General features: G+C 32.6%; 1 protein-coding gene across 1 annotated transcript; it reads left to right on the top strand.

Moving 5' to 3' along the window:
* The first annotated feature begins 14,817 nt into the window (after nucleotides 1–14,817).
* LOC114758333 (kunitz trypsin inhibitor 2-like) lies at nucleotides 14,818–16,972 on the top strand. The gene is made up of 2 exons (XM_028947380.1): nucleotides 14,818–15,130; nucleotides 16,440–16,972. The coding sequence occupies exons 1-2, from the start codon at nucleotides 14,827–14,829 to the stop codon at nucleotides 16,772–16,774; spliced, it is 639 nt and encodes a 212-aa protein (XP_028803213.1). The 5' UTR covers nucleotides 14,818–14,826; the 3' UTR covers nucleotides 16,775–16,972.
* The last annotated feature ends 1,859 nt before the right edge of the window (nucleotides 16,973–18,831 follow it).

Below are 18,831 nucleotides of genomic sequence, written 5' to 3' on the forward strand. Positions count from 1 at the left end.
TTATGTCGAGATTGAGGAAGTCCAACTGCCTTTATCCTATCAAGATATGCATTACAAAACTCAACTGCCTCCTCAGCTACATATCTCTCAAAATTGAAGCCTTAGGCCGATCAGGATTCTTAGAGTACCTTTTTAGGATTTTCATGCATCTTTCAAATGGGTATATCCACCTTAAACATACAGGACCACAAAGTCTTATCTCTCGCACAAGGTGGGCTATCAAGTGGACCATAATATCAAAAAATGATGGAGGAAAGTGTATTTCTAATTGGGAGAGTATCACATAACCTTCATTTTCTAATTCATCTAACTCAGCAAGATCAATGACTTTGCTGCAAATGGCATTGAAAAACATACAAAGTCTTGTAATAGTGCTTCTCACATTGTTTTTCATAATGCCTCGAATAGCAAGTGGAAGTAATTGTTGTATCAACACGTGACAATCATGAGACTCCATCCCTGTTATCTTCAAATCTTGCATTGAAACAAGTTTGCTCAAATTAAAAGAATAACCTTGTGACACCTTAATGCTATTGACAAAACCACAGAAACTTGTTTTCTCTTCTTTTGATAATGCGTGTGCAGTTAGATGTAAATAAGCCCTCTTACCCTCTCTTTCTTGTGGGTGGAGGAGTTTTCTTATTCCAATTTTGACTAAGTCCCATCTTGCATTGATTACATCCTTAGTCTTTCCACTTATATGTAAAAGTATACCAACAAGGCTCTCACACACATTCTTCTCCACATACATCACATCTAGACTATGCCTCACATCAAGGCTTTACCAATATAGAAGATCAAAAAAGATAGATCTTTTTTTCCATATATTCCTCTCACCGACAGTCTTCTTCTTGTTTTTTACTGAAGACCACATTAATTCCTTCCACCTGTTGATAAACTTCTTTTCCAATTAAAGGTATTAGAACCATTTGATATTCTTGTGAGCCGTTAAATGCCTTCTTCAACTTACAGTAAGGGTGGTGTCGACTAAGAAACCTTCTGTGACCCAGGTAGACTGTCTTCCTACCATGTTTAAGTTGCATGTAGTAGGTGACTTCTTTGCATATTGGACATGCTTTATGTCTTTTAACAATGTATCTTGACAAATTTCCATATGCTGGAAAGTCATTTACCGGGGTGAAGATCATGGCAAGTAAATTAAAGGTCTCTTATTTATATGCATCGAACACATCAACACCTTCTGTCACACCTCTCTTTATAATCCATCATACATTAATTGGAATCAATATAAATCGTTTCGTAACATTTTCGGATGAAAAATTTTAAAATTCAGGATTTTACTGTTCATCCTATCTGTATACTGTTCATCCAAAAATGGGTTAACTTTGAAAATTCATAACTAAATCTATAAAAATTGAAACGAAGTGGTTCTAATTTTCATGCGAAGCTTGATAAGAGGTCTATGGAAGAAAAATAATTTTTAGGTCCAATTCCATCCATAATAATTCCAGGAATTTGTCAAAGTATACTGTTTATTTGGTAAATTTTTGAATTTCCAGTATTTTTACCCAACTTTGGAAGGGCATAACTCTTAGCACACAACTCCAAATTTAATGAATTACCACTTGTTTTAAAGCTAAAAATGAGATCGACTTGCCTGAAAAATTTCATGCCCAAATTCGAACAATTGCTCATTATTTCATGTGGCACAAGTTTGACACTATTTAGGGAGATTTTATCTCCTAATGTCTATTTTCTTGATTTATTTCTTCTTTTTCCTTCATCCACATCCTTTCCACAATGCATTAAGCATAATCCCAACATTGGAACATGGAATAACAATATAATTTACATCAAAATGGCATCCATAACTTATTACAAAATCCATGTAAAGTTCATTACACATTGCAAAAGTTTCCAATATATGGCACAACATATACAAAACCCATTCATTCTAAGGCCAAATCCTTCCCTTGATCCATGCTTGGTCCACTTCCTAATTAGTGCATAAAATAACATAGGAGGAATGAGATTTCGAAGAAATCTCAGTAGTATATGAATTATAATTATCATGTAAATTAGTGCAAGTTTAATTGTGACATGTCATGCAATCCAAACCATTCCCAACTCATAGGAAGTCATATCAAATATCATGCAAGGAGAGGAACATCATATTATCCACATTGACATACCATAAAGCATTTGTCCAAAGCATAACCATTGCCAATCAAACAATCAAGATCACCACAAGGTTCCACCAATCCAGGCAACAACAATAACAACAAATAAGCAAGATAAACAATCAAATTATAATTCAAAGCTACCTTTGTAAAGCTTGTCCAATTAATTCCTCAAGGAGCAATGCTTCTCCTTAATTCCTCCTCTCAATGCCTAGTAAACCAAGCATAATCATAGGCCATATTAATCACAAAACAACTTAATTTCAATACTTAAACATTAACTCAACAATTTCCCCTTTTTTCCTTTGATTTTTAACAAATTGATTCCTTCTTTAGAATCAACCATCTCATAACTCAATCCTACACAATTTTTCATGAGGAATCCAATGGTGCAATCAGATTTTTGATATTCAAACTCATTCCCCATGAACCTGATTTGGCTGAATAAGGGTCCTTAGTTTTCCAAAAATTCCATTTTTGATTCCAATGATTTTAAACACTTTCCAACATCATATCCCCATACAAAAACATGTTTTAAATCCATTGAAATCATCAAATCAAGTAAAATCAAATTGGTTCTACATGAACAGTAGTAGACCAAAGTCGTCCCCCTTAAACCCTAACTTGATTTCATCCAAAATCAATCCATACACCACTTAATCTTCCTTATTCCACTTGATTATTAAGGCTTCTATCCTTCTCTAAGTATCACACATCTCACCCAAAATTTTCAGAATTTTCTAACATTTTTCCAGTATTTTTCCAAGCAAAAATCCTTATTTGATCAATGTAAAACTTAGGGATATTGATGCTTGGACATACCTTAGTGTTTTCTTGTTATTTTTTGGATGATTTCTTGCTAAAAATCCTCAAGAATTTCATGCAAGATGGCTGGATGAACAGTGGTAGGGTTTCCCCTTATTTTTCCTAATTTTCTAATATTTTCTTTGTATTATCAAGGGGTATTTATAAACCAAAAATTCTGCCACTTCCCCCTAATCAGCACGCCCAAATGATAGATAAGGAGATGTGTTGGCAGCCATCAAGTGCCTCAAACCTTCAGATTTGAACAAGTGTACATTTGCTAGATTTTTCCAAGCATTTTCCATGATTTTTCACTTTTTATTTAATAAAAATGCTGAAATCTGGAATGTACACAAAATTGAACCTTTAATGGGTCCATTGTGGGCCTCACAAATGGTTTGGGCTGGTCTAAAAAGATGGCCCACAAACCAAATCACTATCTCAAACTAATTTGAAACTTTATCAGTTACTATTCACTAGTAACATTCTACAATTTTTCCAGACCTCCAAAAATTCATTTCTCTCTATGATAATTCACCTTTTAATATGAGAATATGATCTGAAAATTTTCAGAATTTTTTGCCACCTCTAGGTATTTATTTTGAATTCTCTCTGATTAGGTCTTTATCAGTAATTTTGAGGGAAAATAAATTCCCTAGAATTAATTCTTGAGCTTCCAAGGCCTAAAACCAATTTTATAAATTCAAATAAATATTTAGATGAATTTTTCATCAATATTACAAATTTATTGAGGCCTCTAACTAATTCAAACAATTTTTTTCCTTTATTTTCCCAATAATTTCTTGAAAAACCTCTGTTTACGAGAAATTCCATAATAATTCATTTTAACTATAATTCCACCTTTCAGGCCTCAATCGATTTTTCAAAACCTCTACTCTACACTTCTCTCATTTTTCATGGATTTTTTGGAAATTTTCTCAAATTTTTCCGTTTTGCCCTTCTTAGACCAATAATTACAGAAATGTCAGTCCAACCTTTTCGGGGTTTCATATCAAAATTTGTTTTGTCTCCCCATCTAGTTCCTATATTGACCCTCATCCCAAATTTTGATCCTTTATTGCCAGATGAAAATTTCTGGAATGTGACACCTTCCTCCCATAATTTCTTCAGATCCTCAATCAAAGGTGCCAAATACACATCAATATTGTTTCCCAGCTGTTTTGGTCCTGAGATCATCAAAGATAACATGATATACTTTCTTTTCATACATAACCAAGGAGGCAAGTTATAAATTATGAGGAGCACTGGCCAAACATTGTGTGTGCTACTAAGATTACCATATGGATTAATTCTGTTCATACAAAGCCCTAACCGAAGGTTTCTTGGCTCACTACTAAATTGAGAAAAATTTTTATCTATTGTATTCTATTGAGAAGAACCTGCTGGGTGAAAAAACTTTTCATCACATATTTTCTTATCGAAATGCCATCTTAGGTTCTTTGCTTCTGTGGCATTAGCAAATAGACACTTAAATTGTAGTATTATTGGAAGATACCACAGAACCTTCAAAGGAGGAACTTTGGTCATCTCATTATAATCACTATCATCTTTTTTAACTTTGTATCTTGAAGTCCCACATTTAGGGCACTTATTCAACCCTTCATACTTATTTCTGAATAATATACAGTCATTAGGGCATGTATGTATCTTCTCATATTCCAAACCTATTGGACATAAAATTTTCTTTGCTTCATGCATTTGTTTTGGAAGTGAATTCCCTTTTGGAAGAATATCACTCAACAGTTCAAGCAATTTCGTGAAACTAGTATTGATCCAATCATTTCTTGCCTTCAAGTTCATCAATTTCAACACGGTTGTCAACCTTATATAATCATCTTTACACCCTAGGTATAAAGGTGTCTCTGCATCACTACACAAAGTTTCACATGTAAGAGAGAACTATGTAGAGGACTCAGACCTTATGTCATGAAATATATCCGAAATTCTATCACCAAAGTCTTCATTCACAACCTTTTCCTTTCCAGACAATATAGTCTTTCTAATTTCTCTATGCCATATCCAATTTGTACACTTCAAATTTATCCCATCATAGATAAGATGCTCTCTTATCTAAATAATACTCCGTTGACTATTATTTAAGCATTTGACATAAGGACAATAGTACAATCTAACTCTTTTACAAGGGGAATTTCTCTGAGCAAACTCAAGAAACCTTTCAACCCCATCCTTATATTCTTTGCTAATTCTCTTAAACTTTCATTCAACTACGATCCATTGTTCTACAGAGTCAATGAGCATAGTTGTCAAGCTTAATTTTAACTCCTTTATTCAAATATTGAAATAAATAAAATAGTTAAGTGTCAATCAATAAATTAAATTTGACTAACACTTAATTACAAATTAAAGGAAATGTCTTTTTTTGAAAAAAAATTGACAAAATTTCCCCTTAAATATATAACAAAGAAAAAATTAGAGTGAAGGACCAAGAAAAGTTACATTTATTATAAAGAATATTAAAAATTTTAATTATTTAAAAGGACCATAAATAATAAAAAATTAAATAGACAAACATCAATTTAGAAACAAAATGCACTCAAAATTTTTAATCAAAAATAAAATTTTCTTCATTCACTAAGATGAGGACAAATTCTTTATCTCTATTTTTTTTTTCTGAACCCTGTTTGTCTTATGAAATATATTATAATAAAAAAATCAAATATGTAATTACTTTTAAAAATTAGATTAAGTAATTTCTGAAAAAATTGTTATATATAGTGAATGAGCGAAAATGTTGATAAAAATATATAATCAAACAAACATATATAAGTTTTGTAAAATAGTTAAACAAAAATTATTTTTATTATTTTAATCAAAACTAAAAAAATTTTCATAACATATTTCAACATGCATAAAGTTTTATAAAAATATTAAATTAATTTAATATAATTTCTTTTCGAACACTTGCTTCTAATTTAAAGTCATATAAAAAAATAAAAATAGATTTGTATATAAAATTTAGCTTTTTGTAAAAATAAATTAAAACACATACTTAAAGAAGTAAATTTTTGTAAAAATATTATTCTTTTCAAGTCCTCCATTTTAATTTTTCCTATAACAAATTCTAAATTATTTTTAAAAAAAATCAATCAATCAACCAAACTAACTTAACAATGTAATAAACAAAGACATGATAAATTTTAAAAAATATAACAAATAAAATAAAAATAAAAATTTAATTTCAAACCAATTCAATGAATAAAGATTCTTAAAGCTAAAATTTTTGAATCCAAAACAGGAATACAAATAATATCCATTTATAATGAAATTTGAAACAACACTTTATCATCAGTCAAAGTTCATAACGGAAAAAAAAATTTACAAAACACTGAACAGATTATTATTACTAAGTTCTCAAGTTTATTACATAAAAAATACCAAAAATTCAAAATAAATATAAAAAATTATAAACAATTCAAAAATTCAAAATTAATCAACTTAAAAATTTAAATATGTTTCTAATGCCGTATATAGAAAGGAATTGAGATTTTCTCACACCAAATGTCACCAATCAACACCTCAAACACATAAAAAAAACGCAAAATCAACAATGTAAAGGCAACCAAAATGTAAAACTAACCAACCTGTTTGAAATATAACAGATTTTTATAGTCAAAACATCCTAGAAACTAAGAAAAATTGAAAAGAATAAAAAAAGAGGATACTTACTCAGTAGAGACGATTCAAATGCGAGAAGATGGGCATTGAAACAACAGTGGATGGCGGCAAGCAATCACAAGCGAAATGAAGGAGTTTAAACAGCAGGAAAGAGGGGGGAATGACCGGTGATGGTAGTTTGTTCGTGGTCAGACAGAAGGGGACCACAGCGTATTGGTATTAGGGATGGAAACAGGTCAGGCCATCGCCTTAACAGGCTAGTCCTGTTTTGTATCAAATAGGCCTGAGCCTGGCCTGTGGCCTGTTAAAGGCTTCCCTTTTAACATAAAGGTCTGGCCTAGCCTAAAGCCTGTTAACAGGCCTGTATTCTTTAAAAAAACTATAAACAGGCTAACAGGCCTAAGCCTTCCAATAGGCCAAAAACAGGCCTTAACAAAATATAGGTCAAATGTCTTTAAACAGGCCGAAAACAAGCCTTGATAGAATGCAGGCCAAATGCCTTTAAACAGGTTGAAACAAGCCACCAATAATCTGAACAAGAGTTGCCAAACACAAACAGAGAAAGAGCATATGACTAAATAAAATGTAATCCAAGAGTACTTAAAATACAAGTTGATATGATGTTATTAATCAACAAGAACATACCAAATACAACAACATTACAACACAACAAGTTTAAGAAGAATAGCCACCAGTAGCAAATCATTAAATTCTGAATATAATTTCTTCATCTTGTTCCAACACCTTAAAAAAAAAGAAATCAAATGTATAATATTAGATCATATACAATCTAAGAAGAAAAAAGAATAGGAAACGATATAACTTTTAAAATATAAAATTTGTACCTTTGGTTTTTTCCTCAAGCCATACTTGTTGCGAAGCCAATCTCTACCGCAAATAAGTACTTCAATTGATTCTTCATTTAATTTGGAACGATATTCATCAATAACTCTACCTCCAGCACTAAAAGTGGACTCTGATGCCACAATTGAGATTGGAACAACTAATATGCCAGCAGCCATCTTAGATAAAATCTTATACTTCATGCTATTATTTTTCCACCATTCCAAGGCACTAAAGGAGTTAGAACTACCATCAGGAATGTAAACACCGTCCTCAAGATAAGCTTCCAATTCTGATTTCATTGGGGAAACTGCTTGCTTTTCACGAACAATGCTCATGATTTGGTCAAATCTAGTGATTATAGAAGAACCAGGGCATTGGTAGAAGAGTTGTTACCAGCATTATCAACTTCATCACCACTTGTTGTCTCTCCTTTATACATGCTTACATACTCATCATACATTGATTTCAAAGCACTCACTAGTTTATCTATATTCTTAGAAGCCACATAATCAAGCTTATAAATTAAAGGAAAACAATAATTAACAACATATAATTTGCACATGGGATCCAAAACACTTGCAATGGCCATTAACATATTGCATTCTCCCTAATATTTGTCAAACTTCTCTTAAAGTTGCCATTTCTCTTATGAAGAAATCACCATCTTCTATGGCATTGTCAATTACTTGTTTCACTCTCCAAACTTCAGGAAGATACAAATTTGCAATGGGATACTCACTACCTGAAATGACATGAGTGGCTAGATTAAATACTTCTAAGAGTTTACAAATTTTCTCAACCTTATTCCAATCCTCTTCTGATGGTGCATAGTTGTAATATGGCTCTCTTTCCTTATAATCAGGAAAGACAACCTTGAACTTCATAGCAGTAGATAGCATCCTATATGTCGAATTCCACCTTGTTGGACAATCAAGAATAAGCTTTCTTTCCTTCAAGCGTTTCTGCTCAACAACATCACAAAATGCTTTCAGTCTTGAGTCATTATGATTAATATATTTCACACTCTCACGAGCATTATGTATAATGTCCCTAATTCTTCCAAGGCCATCTTCCACCATTAAGTTTAATATGTGTGCATAACATCTAACGTGGAACAAATCACCACCTAGAGGTAATGAACTACTAAGTGATAACGTGTCCTTAAGAGCTCTTAAACAAGAATCATTGTAAGAGGCATTGTCAACTGACACGGAAAACACTTTGTTTTCAATACCCCAAGCCTTCAAACACTTGAAGATAGCATCTGCCACATCAAATTCCTCGTTTAGAAGCAAGAACTTTCACAAAACTCAAAACTCACTTTTGAAGACTCCATCCCGAATCAATGAAATGCCTGATGATAACCATGTATTCAACTACTTGGTGAGCCGATTTCCACATATCAGTAGTCAAACTTATCTTGTTCACATCCTCTAATAAGGCCTTCAATTGTTTCTTCTCTGCCTCATATATGGCACAACAATCAGTTCTTGCTGTCTTGCAAGAGATTTTTTGAAATTCAAAATTTGCATATTGGAAGCCCTACATCCAAACTTCATCCTCAACAATGTTAACAGGATGTTCATGCACCATAATTGCAGTAGCTATTATTTCCCTCATCTTTTCATTAGAATATCTAGCACCCGGTGTCAAAAATGGATTAATGTTCATATTGGAAGGTTGAAACGGAATTGCGGGTTGCTTGTTTTGTGAAGCAACAAGCAACTTCCTTTGCAAACAAGCTTGGATATGTCTTCAAAGATGGCTGGTGCTAGCTCCCTTCCCTAAATATGCAAGTAGTTGTTTGCAATACTTGCATTTCCCTTTCATTTCCTTATCGGTTTCAACTTGATCAAATTCTTCCCAAATGGTAGAGGTTTTTCACCTCTTCTTTTGAATAATACTATCACTACCATCATTTTCTTCATTAGTTTGTTGACTAGAATCTATTGGTGCTTGTTGACTAGACAATGGCATCATAGCATTTGAAGGAACTGAATTAGATGACATTGTTTCACTCTCAAATGGAGATGACATTAACTAGAAATGGATCACAAAGCATATATTAGTATTCCATTCTTGATGCAAAATATCAGTAAAATAAGTTGGAAAAAAAACAATCATGTATCAACAGTAACACAACATTAAAAGGAAAAACTATCTGAACTCTAAAAGCACCAACCGAGAAAAATTTAACCCCCTATCATTTCCTAATTAATCTTGTAATTACATATATCCAAATTCTTCATTCCTATAGACCCTATCATTTGCTAATTCATTCTTCTATACCACTAAAACAAAATTCAGTAGCAAACCTAATTCAGAATTTATCATCATTTCCATGCCATTAAAATAAAATTCAGTAGCAAACATTACAAATTCTTGCTCGTGAAACAAAAATACATGACATTGTATTATACTTGGCTTAATAACAAAATCATCTCCATAGAGAATAGAGAGCTCTAACCGGCAAGTATTACATCTACGGTTCTGTAATCAAGCTATGGGTTCACGTTTTGCATCTACTCAAATTACAAGTTGTAGGAAGCTTACCTGGCTAGACGAGCAATGAGGACTCACGAGTAAAGTTGTCGACGTCGAGCAATGAGGACTGACGATGATGGTTCAAGCTTCGACCTTCGAGATGTGGCTTGGGAGTCACTGTGGCCTGTGACTGCAAGGACTGAGGAGGAGGATGACTCGACGCCTCCGATGCTGTGGCTTAGGCTTCGGAGTCGACGTCGCTGAGGATATAAAGATCGGAAAGCACAAGCATGAAGACTAAAGAAAGGTAGGCGACTGAGCGACTGCGCCACTGACCATCCTTCACGTTGATGCTGAGCGACGCTGACGTCAGGCGTGGCTGTCTGTCTGACTATGAGAGACTGAGACTAAGGTAGGAGAAGGAGACTAAAGAGGCAGAGAGTAGAGTCTGAGTCTTTGAGAGCCAAGGTGAGACTGTGTCTGTGAGAGACTGAGAGGAGCGCCGACTGTTGAAAATTGGACTGAAGAGTCAAAGACATTGTATTATACTTGGCTTAATAACAAAATCATCTCCACAGAGAATAGAGAGCTCTAACCGGAAAGTATTACATCTACGGTTCTGTAATCAAGCTATGGGTTCACGTTTTGCATCTACTCAAATTACAAGTTGTAGGAAGCTTACCTGGCTAGACGAGCAATGAGGACTCACGAGTAAAGTTGTCGACGTCGAGCAATGAGGACTGACGATGATGGTTCAAGCTTCGACCTTCGAGATGTGGCTTGGGAGTCACTGTGACCTGTGACTGCAAGGACTGAGGAGGAGGATGACTCGACGCCTCCGATGCTGTGGCTTAGGCTTCGGAGTCGACGTCGCTGAGGATATAGAGATCGGAAAGCACAAGCATGAAGACTAAAGAAAGGTAGGCGACTGAGCGACTGCGCCACTGACCATCCTTCACTTTGATGCTGAGTGATGCTGACGTCAGGCGTGGCTGTCTGTCTGACTCTGAGAGACTGAGACTAAGGTAGGAGAAGGAGACCAAAGAGGCAGAGAGTAGAGTCTGAGTCTTTGAGAGCCAAGGTGAGACCGTGTCTGTGAGAGACTGAGAGGAGTGCCGACTGTTGAAAATTGGACCGAAGAGTCAAAGACTGAAATGAAAAGAGGGGAAAATGAAAACCTAATGTGGAGTAAATAATTTTTTAGCCAATTTACTTAACAGGATTTAAAATTATATATTATGTAAAAGAAGTAACAACAAAACGTAATGGTGCAGTGGTGAAGTAACTTTTCATCCACTCACAGGTCTTGGGTTCAAGGCCTACGTTTTGCATAATCCACTTATTATGTGGAAAAACATAACAGGCTTAGGCCAACCTGATAAGTCTTATAGGCTTCTCTCGGAGCCTGAGCCTGGCCTGTTAAGCGAAAAAGGCTTCTAAAAAAGCCTGAGCCTGTATTTTTTTTTCCTAACAGGCCTGGCCTAATCAGGCCTAAAACAGGCCCCTGACAAGCTGCTGGCCTATTTCCACTTGTACTTGATATGAAATTATGAAAATGATGAAAAATGAACCCTATCATGGTATATTTTAAAACTTTTCACGGCGGTTATTAAGAAAACCGACGTGGAAATCACCGTTAAAAGTACTTTCCACGGCAGTTCTCTCAATAACCACCGTGGAAAGTTAACAGTCACCGAATTTATTTACAAAAATGCCACCTCTTTTTTTTTTCATGGTGTTTTTCTTCTTAATCACTGTTGTTTTGTGTTGTTAAATGGTTTTTTTCTAGTAGTGATTATTTATTTCATTACCCAAAATAAAATTATTAATACAAAATTAAACATATGTATTTTTGTTATATTATTATCAATAATTTGTGAATTGTAAGATATATTTTATATAAATTGGTAAATGTATCATGAGATTGAATTATTTAAGTTTGTTTTTAAATCATTTTGTAACTTAATATTTTATTTTTATACATATATTATTATATAAGTATATAATATTAATTTTTATTTAATTATTTTATTATTGGTTTGACCGTTCCGATCGTATGAATCATGAACCATTAGTTTTCTGGTTTAATATTCGGTTTGGCTTTTAAGATACTAATAGATAGTAAATTAAAGAAGGTCTCATGCTTCGTTGTGCGTCGTCGTTACGTCGCCTATAGCTTTGAAATTACTTAACTAACTATTGATATTAATAAATATTAACTTCAAATAATTTTTTATATCATAATATATTTGAATCGTATTTGGCCAAGCCACAGCAGTTAGCTAATTGCTTTACGTCATTGAAATTCTGATGAGCGTGGAAAAGTCTGGCTTATAAACATAAAACAATATCTTATATGATCTTATCCTTATTCTCTTTAAATTCATTAAACCCTAATTAATTATTGAGAAAAGCTGTTGAATAAATAATATCATCAAGTCGGTGTTCAAATCTGCAAACCCACTTGTACACGTGGGCTGTCTCTTAGTAAACTAGTTTTAAGTTGGGTATTTTATTAAATTTCTATTTATTTTTGGGGAAATAGGATAAATCATTAAATCCTCATTTGAAATTTTAATAGGGAAACAGTTGCTAGAAAAGGGTGAAGCCACGAGGTTATTTTGGGGAAATTAGTGCGATGATGACGAAGAGGCTAAAACACCTTTAGAGTTGAATACTCATTGCTTTTCCTCTGCAATATAAATTCAAATTGCTTCTGAAAAAATATCTGGGTCTAAAATATAAGTGACTTGATGAGTAGTCAATGCTTATTTATTAATTTTTATTCTTGTAATTAATAGCTAAATATAACTCTTTGTATTTTTCTTTTTCTTTTTCCTTCATAACTTCATTTAATATAAGTAAATTTAAGAAAAATACTAATTTGAGACATATTTAATAAGTTAATTATTATTTTTTATTTTGATGAATTGATTAAAGTGATTTACTCCTTTGGTCCTATTTATAGGGCAAAGAGAGAAGATTTTTTTTGTCACATTTATAAGTCACTTCGTTAAATTTTTAATGCAAATGTACTATTTCGTCCTTCGTTTATTATATTGTAGATAGTTATCTTTTTTGAAAGTTGTATATATTGAATCAAGGTAAATTTAAAAAGTTGTTATATTTTAACAGAGAGTTAATATATTTAAATATTTTTTTTATTTATGTGAAATATGTTAAAAATGTCTTATAAATAAGATTAGAGAAGTATATTGTAAACAGATGAAGAATGATTTTTACGGCCAGCTTTCTGGTCGGAGGAAAGTTGATGATTATGGAGATGATTACTTCACAGACATACTAGCATTTATTAATTTCCACATAGGACTATGTATGACTTATGCTGATAAGGATTATTTTTTTGACAAAAAAACAATGAAAAGAGAAGAACTGAGTTTTTAGTTAGTCAAAAATTCATAAACTAAATCATATGGAGGCCATTCTTAAGAAATTGAGTTATAACTGAGTTAAAAGTTAAAGCATTTAAAATTAATTTTCCTTTTATTAATTTATAAAAATTACCTACGATTAAAGCTCCATTTGTTTTCCAATTCATAATTTTTTTTATACGTTAGCAGCTTCATAATATTTTATAATTCCATTTAGTTGCTTCCCCACGTGTGTAAAGAAAAAAGGAACTTTGTGTCAAAAAAAAAAAGAAAAGGAAATAGTTCCTGATATCTATGATTAATTGTGCAAAAAAATAATTACTTTTTCATCTTAAATATGAGACCCATTTTGTAATGTAAATTATACTATAAAATAAGTCTTATATTTAAGACTAGAAGAATATTTTGTACTTTTCTTACCTTGTTGAACTTGACAGCTTATTATCGTCTTCTAAATGCTGTCAATTGTTCAAGTCTTTTACGTACAGATCTAAACATGAATAATTTACAGGCATTTTTTGTTCACTATTTCAACCATTTTCAAAAGCATCAGTGAAACTTTAGCGTGGGTTAAAACAACAAATAAAACCCGCTTTTTTATTTTTACTGTAGAATAATAAAATTATATTAAAAAAATTCTCTTTGGTCCTACATATATAGGTTAAATAATTAATTTGTATAGATTAAAAAATTAGTTAAATTAATTATTTCTAAAAAATGCATGCTGGTTTCTTTAAAATTAAAATATCCTATTTAACTTGTGTAATCTAATTTTAAAAAAAAAATTGTGAATTTGAGAAATAAAATAAATTAAAATATTCAATTATTTAAGGTCAAAGCAAACTTCACATCTGATTTTTACATTTAGGTTCACAGGAAGTATATGCATCGGTGCATAAACCTTTCTTAATTGATTAATGCATAGACAAAACAATTGAATCACTGGGGGCCAGAAGGAAACAAAGTTAGGTTGGCATTTGTCAAGCACGCAAGTTTTGGTCAAAGGCAAAATAGTAACATAAAATGGTTTCTTGTTTGAATCGCCACCAGACGTGGGGAATTGGCATTTGCCATTATATTATAATATTATAATATATATATTTATATAACAGAGTTAAGGTATATCCAACACTCCAAATTTTTTTATGGTACATGAAGCACTCTGATCTTATTTTTTGACACATCCAATACTCTAATCTTATTTTAATGTAAATATATTAGGGTGGTGGATGCAATCAAAAAATAATATTAAGATACTGAATCTATTCCAAAAAAAGATCAAGATACTAGATATAAAATTGGAGTGTTGAATGTACTTTTATGCTATATATGACTTAATCTGGAAACTTCCCACAGGTCAAATTTCAAAATCGCTGAGTTTCTTATCTTATCGATTGAAATCCATAGTTTTCATTATACGCGTTATTAGCACTATAAATTCATGCTTTTGGTTTCTTGGAACCCTCATAATCAAAAATAAGTCGAAGAAGATAAGAGAGAATATGAAGTCTACATTTCCAGTTTTTGCGTTTTTCATTGCCGTGAGCACTCAAACACTGTTCGCAGCGGCTGGTCCTTCACCGGCGCAGGTGGTTGACACCACCGGCAAGAAGGTCCGTGCCGGCACGGATTACTACATCCGGCCAGTGCCTGAAACACCGTGCGACGGTCGTGGGCCGTGTGTGAACGGCGAAGGCTTAGTTCTCATATCGAGATCGGTCAACGTGACGTGCCCTCTTAATGTTGCGGTTGTGGTGGGATTCCGTGGCCTGCCATTACAGTTCACACCAGTTAATCCTAAGAAAGGTGAGTTTTGTTCAATACACAAATGTTAGAATCTCGATTAAGTAACATAAGTTAAATAAATTATTTTATAAGAATTGAAGTACGCATTAGCATGATTTTAAAGTAATATATTATACTACTACATTACTGATCCATCATATGATGAATTGTTTTTTTAAATTTGGAATCTATTTGGATTCAATCACTATATTATCAGGGGTTAACAGGGTCTCGTAAATAACTTTTCCATGATAATCTCTTCTTATTAGTTGGATCTTTTTATTAGAGATAGGAGTCACTGAGTTTCTTTAACTGTAGAGGATGTGAGCTCTTAATTATTACCCAGCCTCACATTAGTATTACTATTTCCAGGATCAAAAAAATGAGAGGAAGTTACGATATACTAATTCTGTACTTATAAATCTCTTGTAACTTATTTTCCCATATTAAGGAATGCACTAAATTAATAAAAATAATTTAAATTTATCCTTATTAAAGTTTTTTCTCTCTTTTTGTGTTTACAAATCATTATCACCCCTCATTTTTCTCTCTTTTCAACTAGAATTAAATAATAATAAAAGTAGAAAATAATTATTAAATATCTACAAGTGATTTATATTTATGACCAAAAAATTTTCCTTTACAAGTGACTTACACCAAGGAAGTGACTGATATTCTCACTTACCGTAAATGTAGAGCTAATAGATATATTTACTTTGATCCTACGTATAATATCGTAGTCCACCTTATCTTTCAAATTCATAATTTTTTGCCTAAACACTCTTTGTAATTTACACATATTAAGGTTTTTTTTTCAATCAAGAAAGTAGTTTTTCATTCAAATGATTAAAAGGATGCTTTAAAAAAGCCAACACATATCATTACATTTGATTGACTAAATTAATTTTTTCTTTATAAATTAGTTGTTTACTTTCAATATTCAGAATAAGGAATTAATGTGTGTGTGTATATATGTATATGTATGTATATATATACAAAAACTCGGCTCTGTATAAATTTATTTCAAGATATATGGATGAGTCATCCAAACTTATTTTTTGCATCCTATGTGATGTACACGTGTAGCAAATATTACACTGGGAGAAGATGGTAGTAATAACACTACGGAATTCTAAGTTTTTGTAAACTCCTTGTAGAAATAACAAAATAATTATTTTTTTAAAAAACAGAAAATCGATATCAAAGAACGTGGCGTCTCATGTAAGATGACAGCTATTGAATTGAATAGTTCAGGAATAATAATGATTTTATTTTATTTTACATATTATATTGATATTGATGATGAAGATGAACTTGTTTGTTCTGGAAGGTGTTGTTCGTGTGTCGACGGATCAAAACATAAAGTTCAACCTAACAACGGCGTGTGAAGAGGGCACAGTGTGGAAGCTGGACGACTTCGACACAACGACAGGACAATGGTTCATAACTACAGGTGGGGTTCTGGGAAACCCAGGCCCAGAAACCATAGGGAATTGGTTCAAGATTGAGAAGTACGAGGATGATTATAAGTTGATGTACTGTCCAAGTGTGTGCAAGTTTTGCAAAGTTCTATGCAAGGATGTTGGAGTGTTTGTGGATCAGAATCGCAGTCGTCGATTGGCTCTCTCTGATAAACCCATGAAAGTTCAGTTCCAGCGTGCTTAAATAATTAGCCTCATCATCAATCCTTAATCGTTCCATTAATCCCTCTTCGATCGATTTTCTTGTTGCATGTTCTTTGTTTAATGTACTGCTCTTGTTTATTTGTATGTGTTTAATTCCATAATTCTCTTTCTCTGGTTTTTGTTTCAAGAAGTGATATGAAAGAAGAAAAACATATTGTTGGGTTTCATAGTTTGCTCACCCTTAATGGCGTAGAACATGGCTAAGCCCATTGGCAATGTGGGGGTATTTTCAGTAAATAAATAATACGTTGGCCTAATTACATAATTTTTCTCATTTTGAACTGAAGGAAATAGTGCTGTAAATAATTTGCGTGAATGCGTTAAAGGAGGAAGTCTGACTCATTACTTGTCAGACACACTGCTTTGAGCACTCATCCCTTCCTCATTTGATAATTTTCTGAAGAACATTATTGCTTTACATTTTTGCTATTATGTTACCCCATCTTCTTGTAAGAAAAAATTCGTTTTTAATTACGAGGAGTGTCATATTTTAACATTGCAAAATAATTTTTAGTGACAGTGTTTTCGGACACAACTTGAATCACTACCAATACTATCGCCAACGATAATTGTCCTTAACGCACTCTCATCATGCACGATCGGGTAAAGACGGGTGAATAGCATTAATCCTCTTCGATCGATTTTCTTGTTGCATGTTCTTTGTTTAATGTACTGCTCTTGTTTATTTGTATGTGTTTAATTCCATGTGTTTAATTCCATAATTCTCTTTCTCTGGTTTTGTTTCAAGAAGTGATATGAAAGAAGAAAAACATATTGTTGGGTTTCATAGTTTGCTCACCCTTAATGGCGTAGAACATGGCTAAGCCCATTGGCAATGTGGGGGTATTTTCAGTAAATAAATAAGTAAATAAATAATACGTTGGCCTAATTACATAATTTTTCTCATTTTGAACTGAAGGAAATAGTGCTGTAAATAATTTGCGTGAATGCGTTAAAGGAGGAAGTCTGACTCATTACTTGTCAGACACACTCCTTTGAGCACTCATCCCTTCCTCATTTGATAATTTTCTGAAGAACATTATTGCTTTACATTTTTGCTATTATGTTACCCCATCTTCTTGTAAGAAAAAATTCGTTTAATTACGAGGAGTGTCATATTTTAACATTGCAAAATAATTTTTAGTGACAGTGTTTTCGGACACAACTTGAATCACTACCAATACTATCGCCAACCGATAATTGTCCTTAACGCACTCTCATCATGCACGATCGGGTAAAGACGGGTGAATAGGAAGAAGTTATTGGGAGATATAGGTGAACAAAACTTCCTCTTCCTTTGGTGCATGATTGTTACCCAAGACTAATAAACTCTTCGACAAATAAAACTTGGAGCTGAAGGTTTATAACTGATGGAGCAGACCAACTTCTACTTTCATCATCCCTTGCATTGGATAATCCCAGCCCAATAGTATTTGCTCCATTTGATGGAGCAGGCCCATTTCCACTTTCATCTCCCATCGTGGCATTTATCACTTGGCATAATGAATGTGTACTAATTAGGACCTTTGAACAATCTGTAATTTATTCTACCTCAAATCCTATTTAGAAAACCCCATTTGTAAATCTTATTTGTAATTTAAAAAACGAGGTCTTATAAATAAAATCGGAGTTAGTAATTTATAAGTACTTCTATAAGCATCATTTAAGTTTAAAAGTATATCATAACTTTAATAAGCTTCTAGAACCTAACTTATTTAAACTTTATTTATATAAAAAAGATATTATAACCTTCGATTCTTTATCTAGTGGCCATAAAATTTCTCCAATCATGCTAATAGAAGTTAAGAATAGTGGAAGGAGTTAGTTCATGGCAATACAGTGAATCAATATTCAAATTTCTACTAGAAGAGGTACCTATATTTAATATTAGATAATGCGTCGAATATAATTACCTGTAATAGAAAGATACTTGTGTAATAATTTGAAAACATTTTATGAACTACTTTTCCTATTTTTACCAATGGAAAATAGTTCTCATATGCTTCTTGGCATTCATTCATTGCTCTCCCAAAGTAA

Source organism: Neltuma alba, unplaced genomic scaffold (assembly GCF_004799145.2).
Source record: "Neltuma alba isolate B1F8T4 unplaced genomic scaffold, ASM479914v2 tig00010687_pilon, whole genome shotgun sequence".
In the NCBI taxonomy this organism is placed as follows: domain Eukaryota; kingdom Viridiplantae; phylum Streptophyta; class Magnoliopsida; order Fabales; family Fabaceae; genus Neltuma; species Neltuma alba.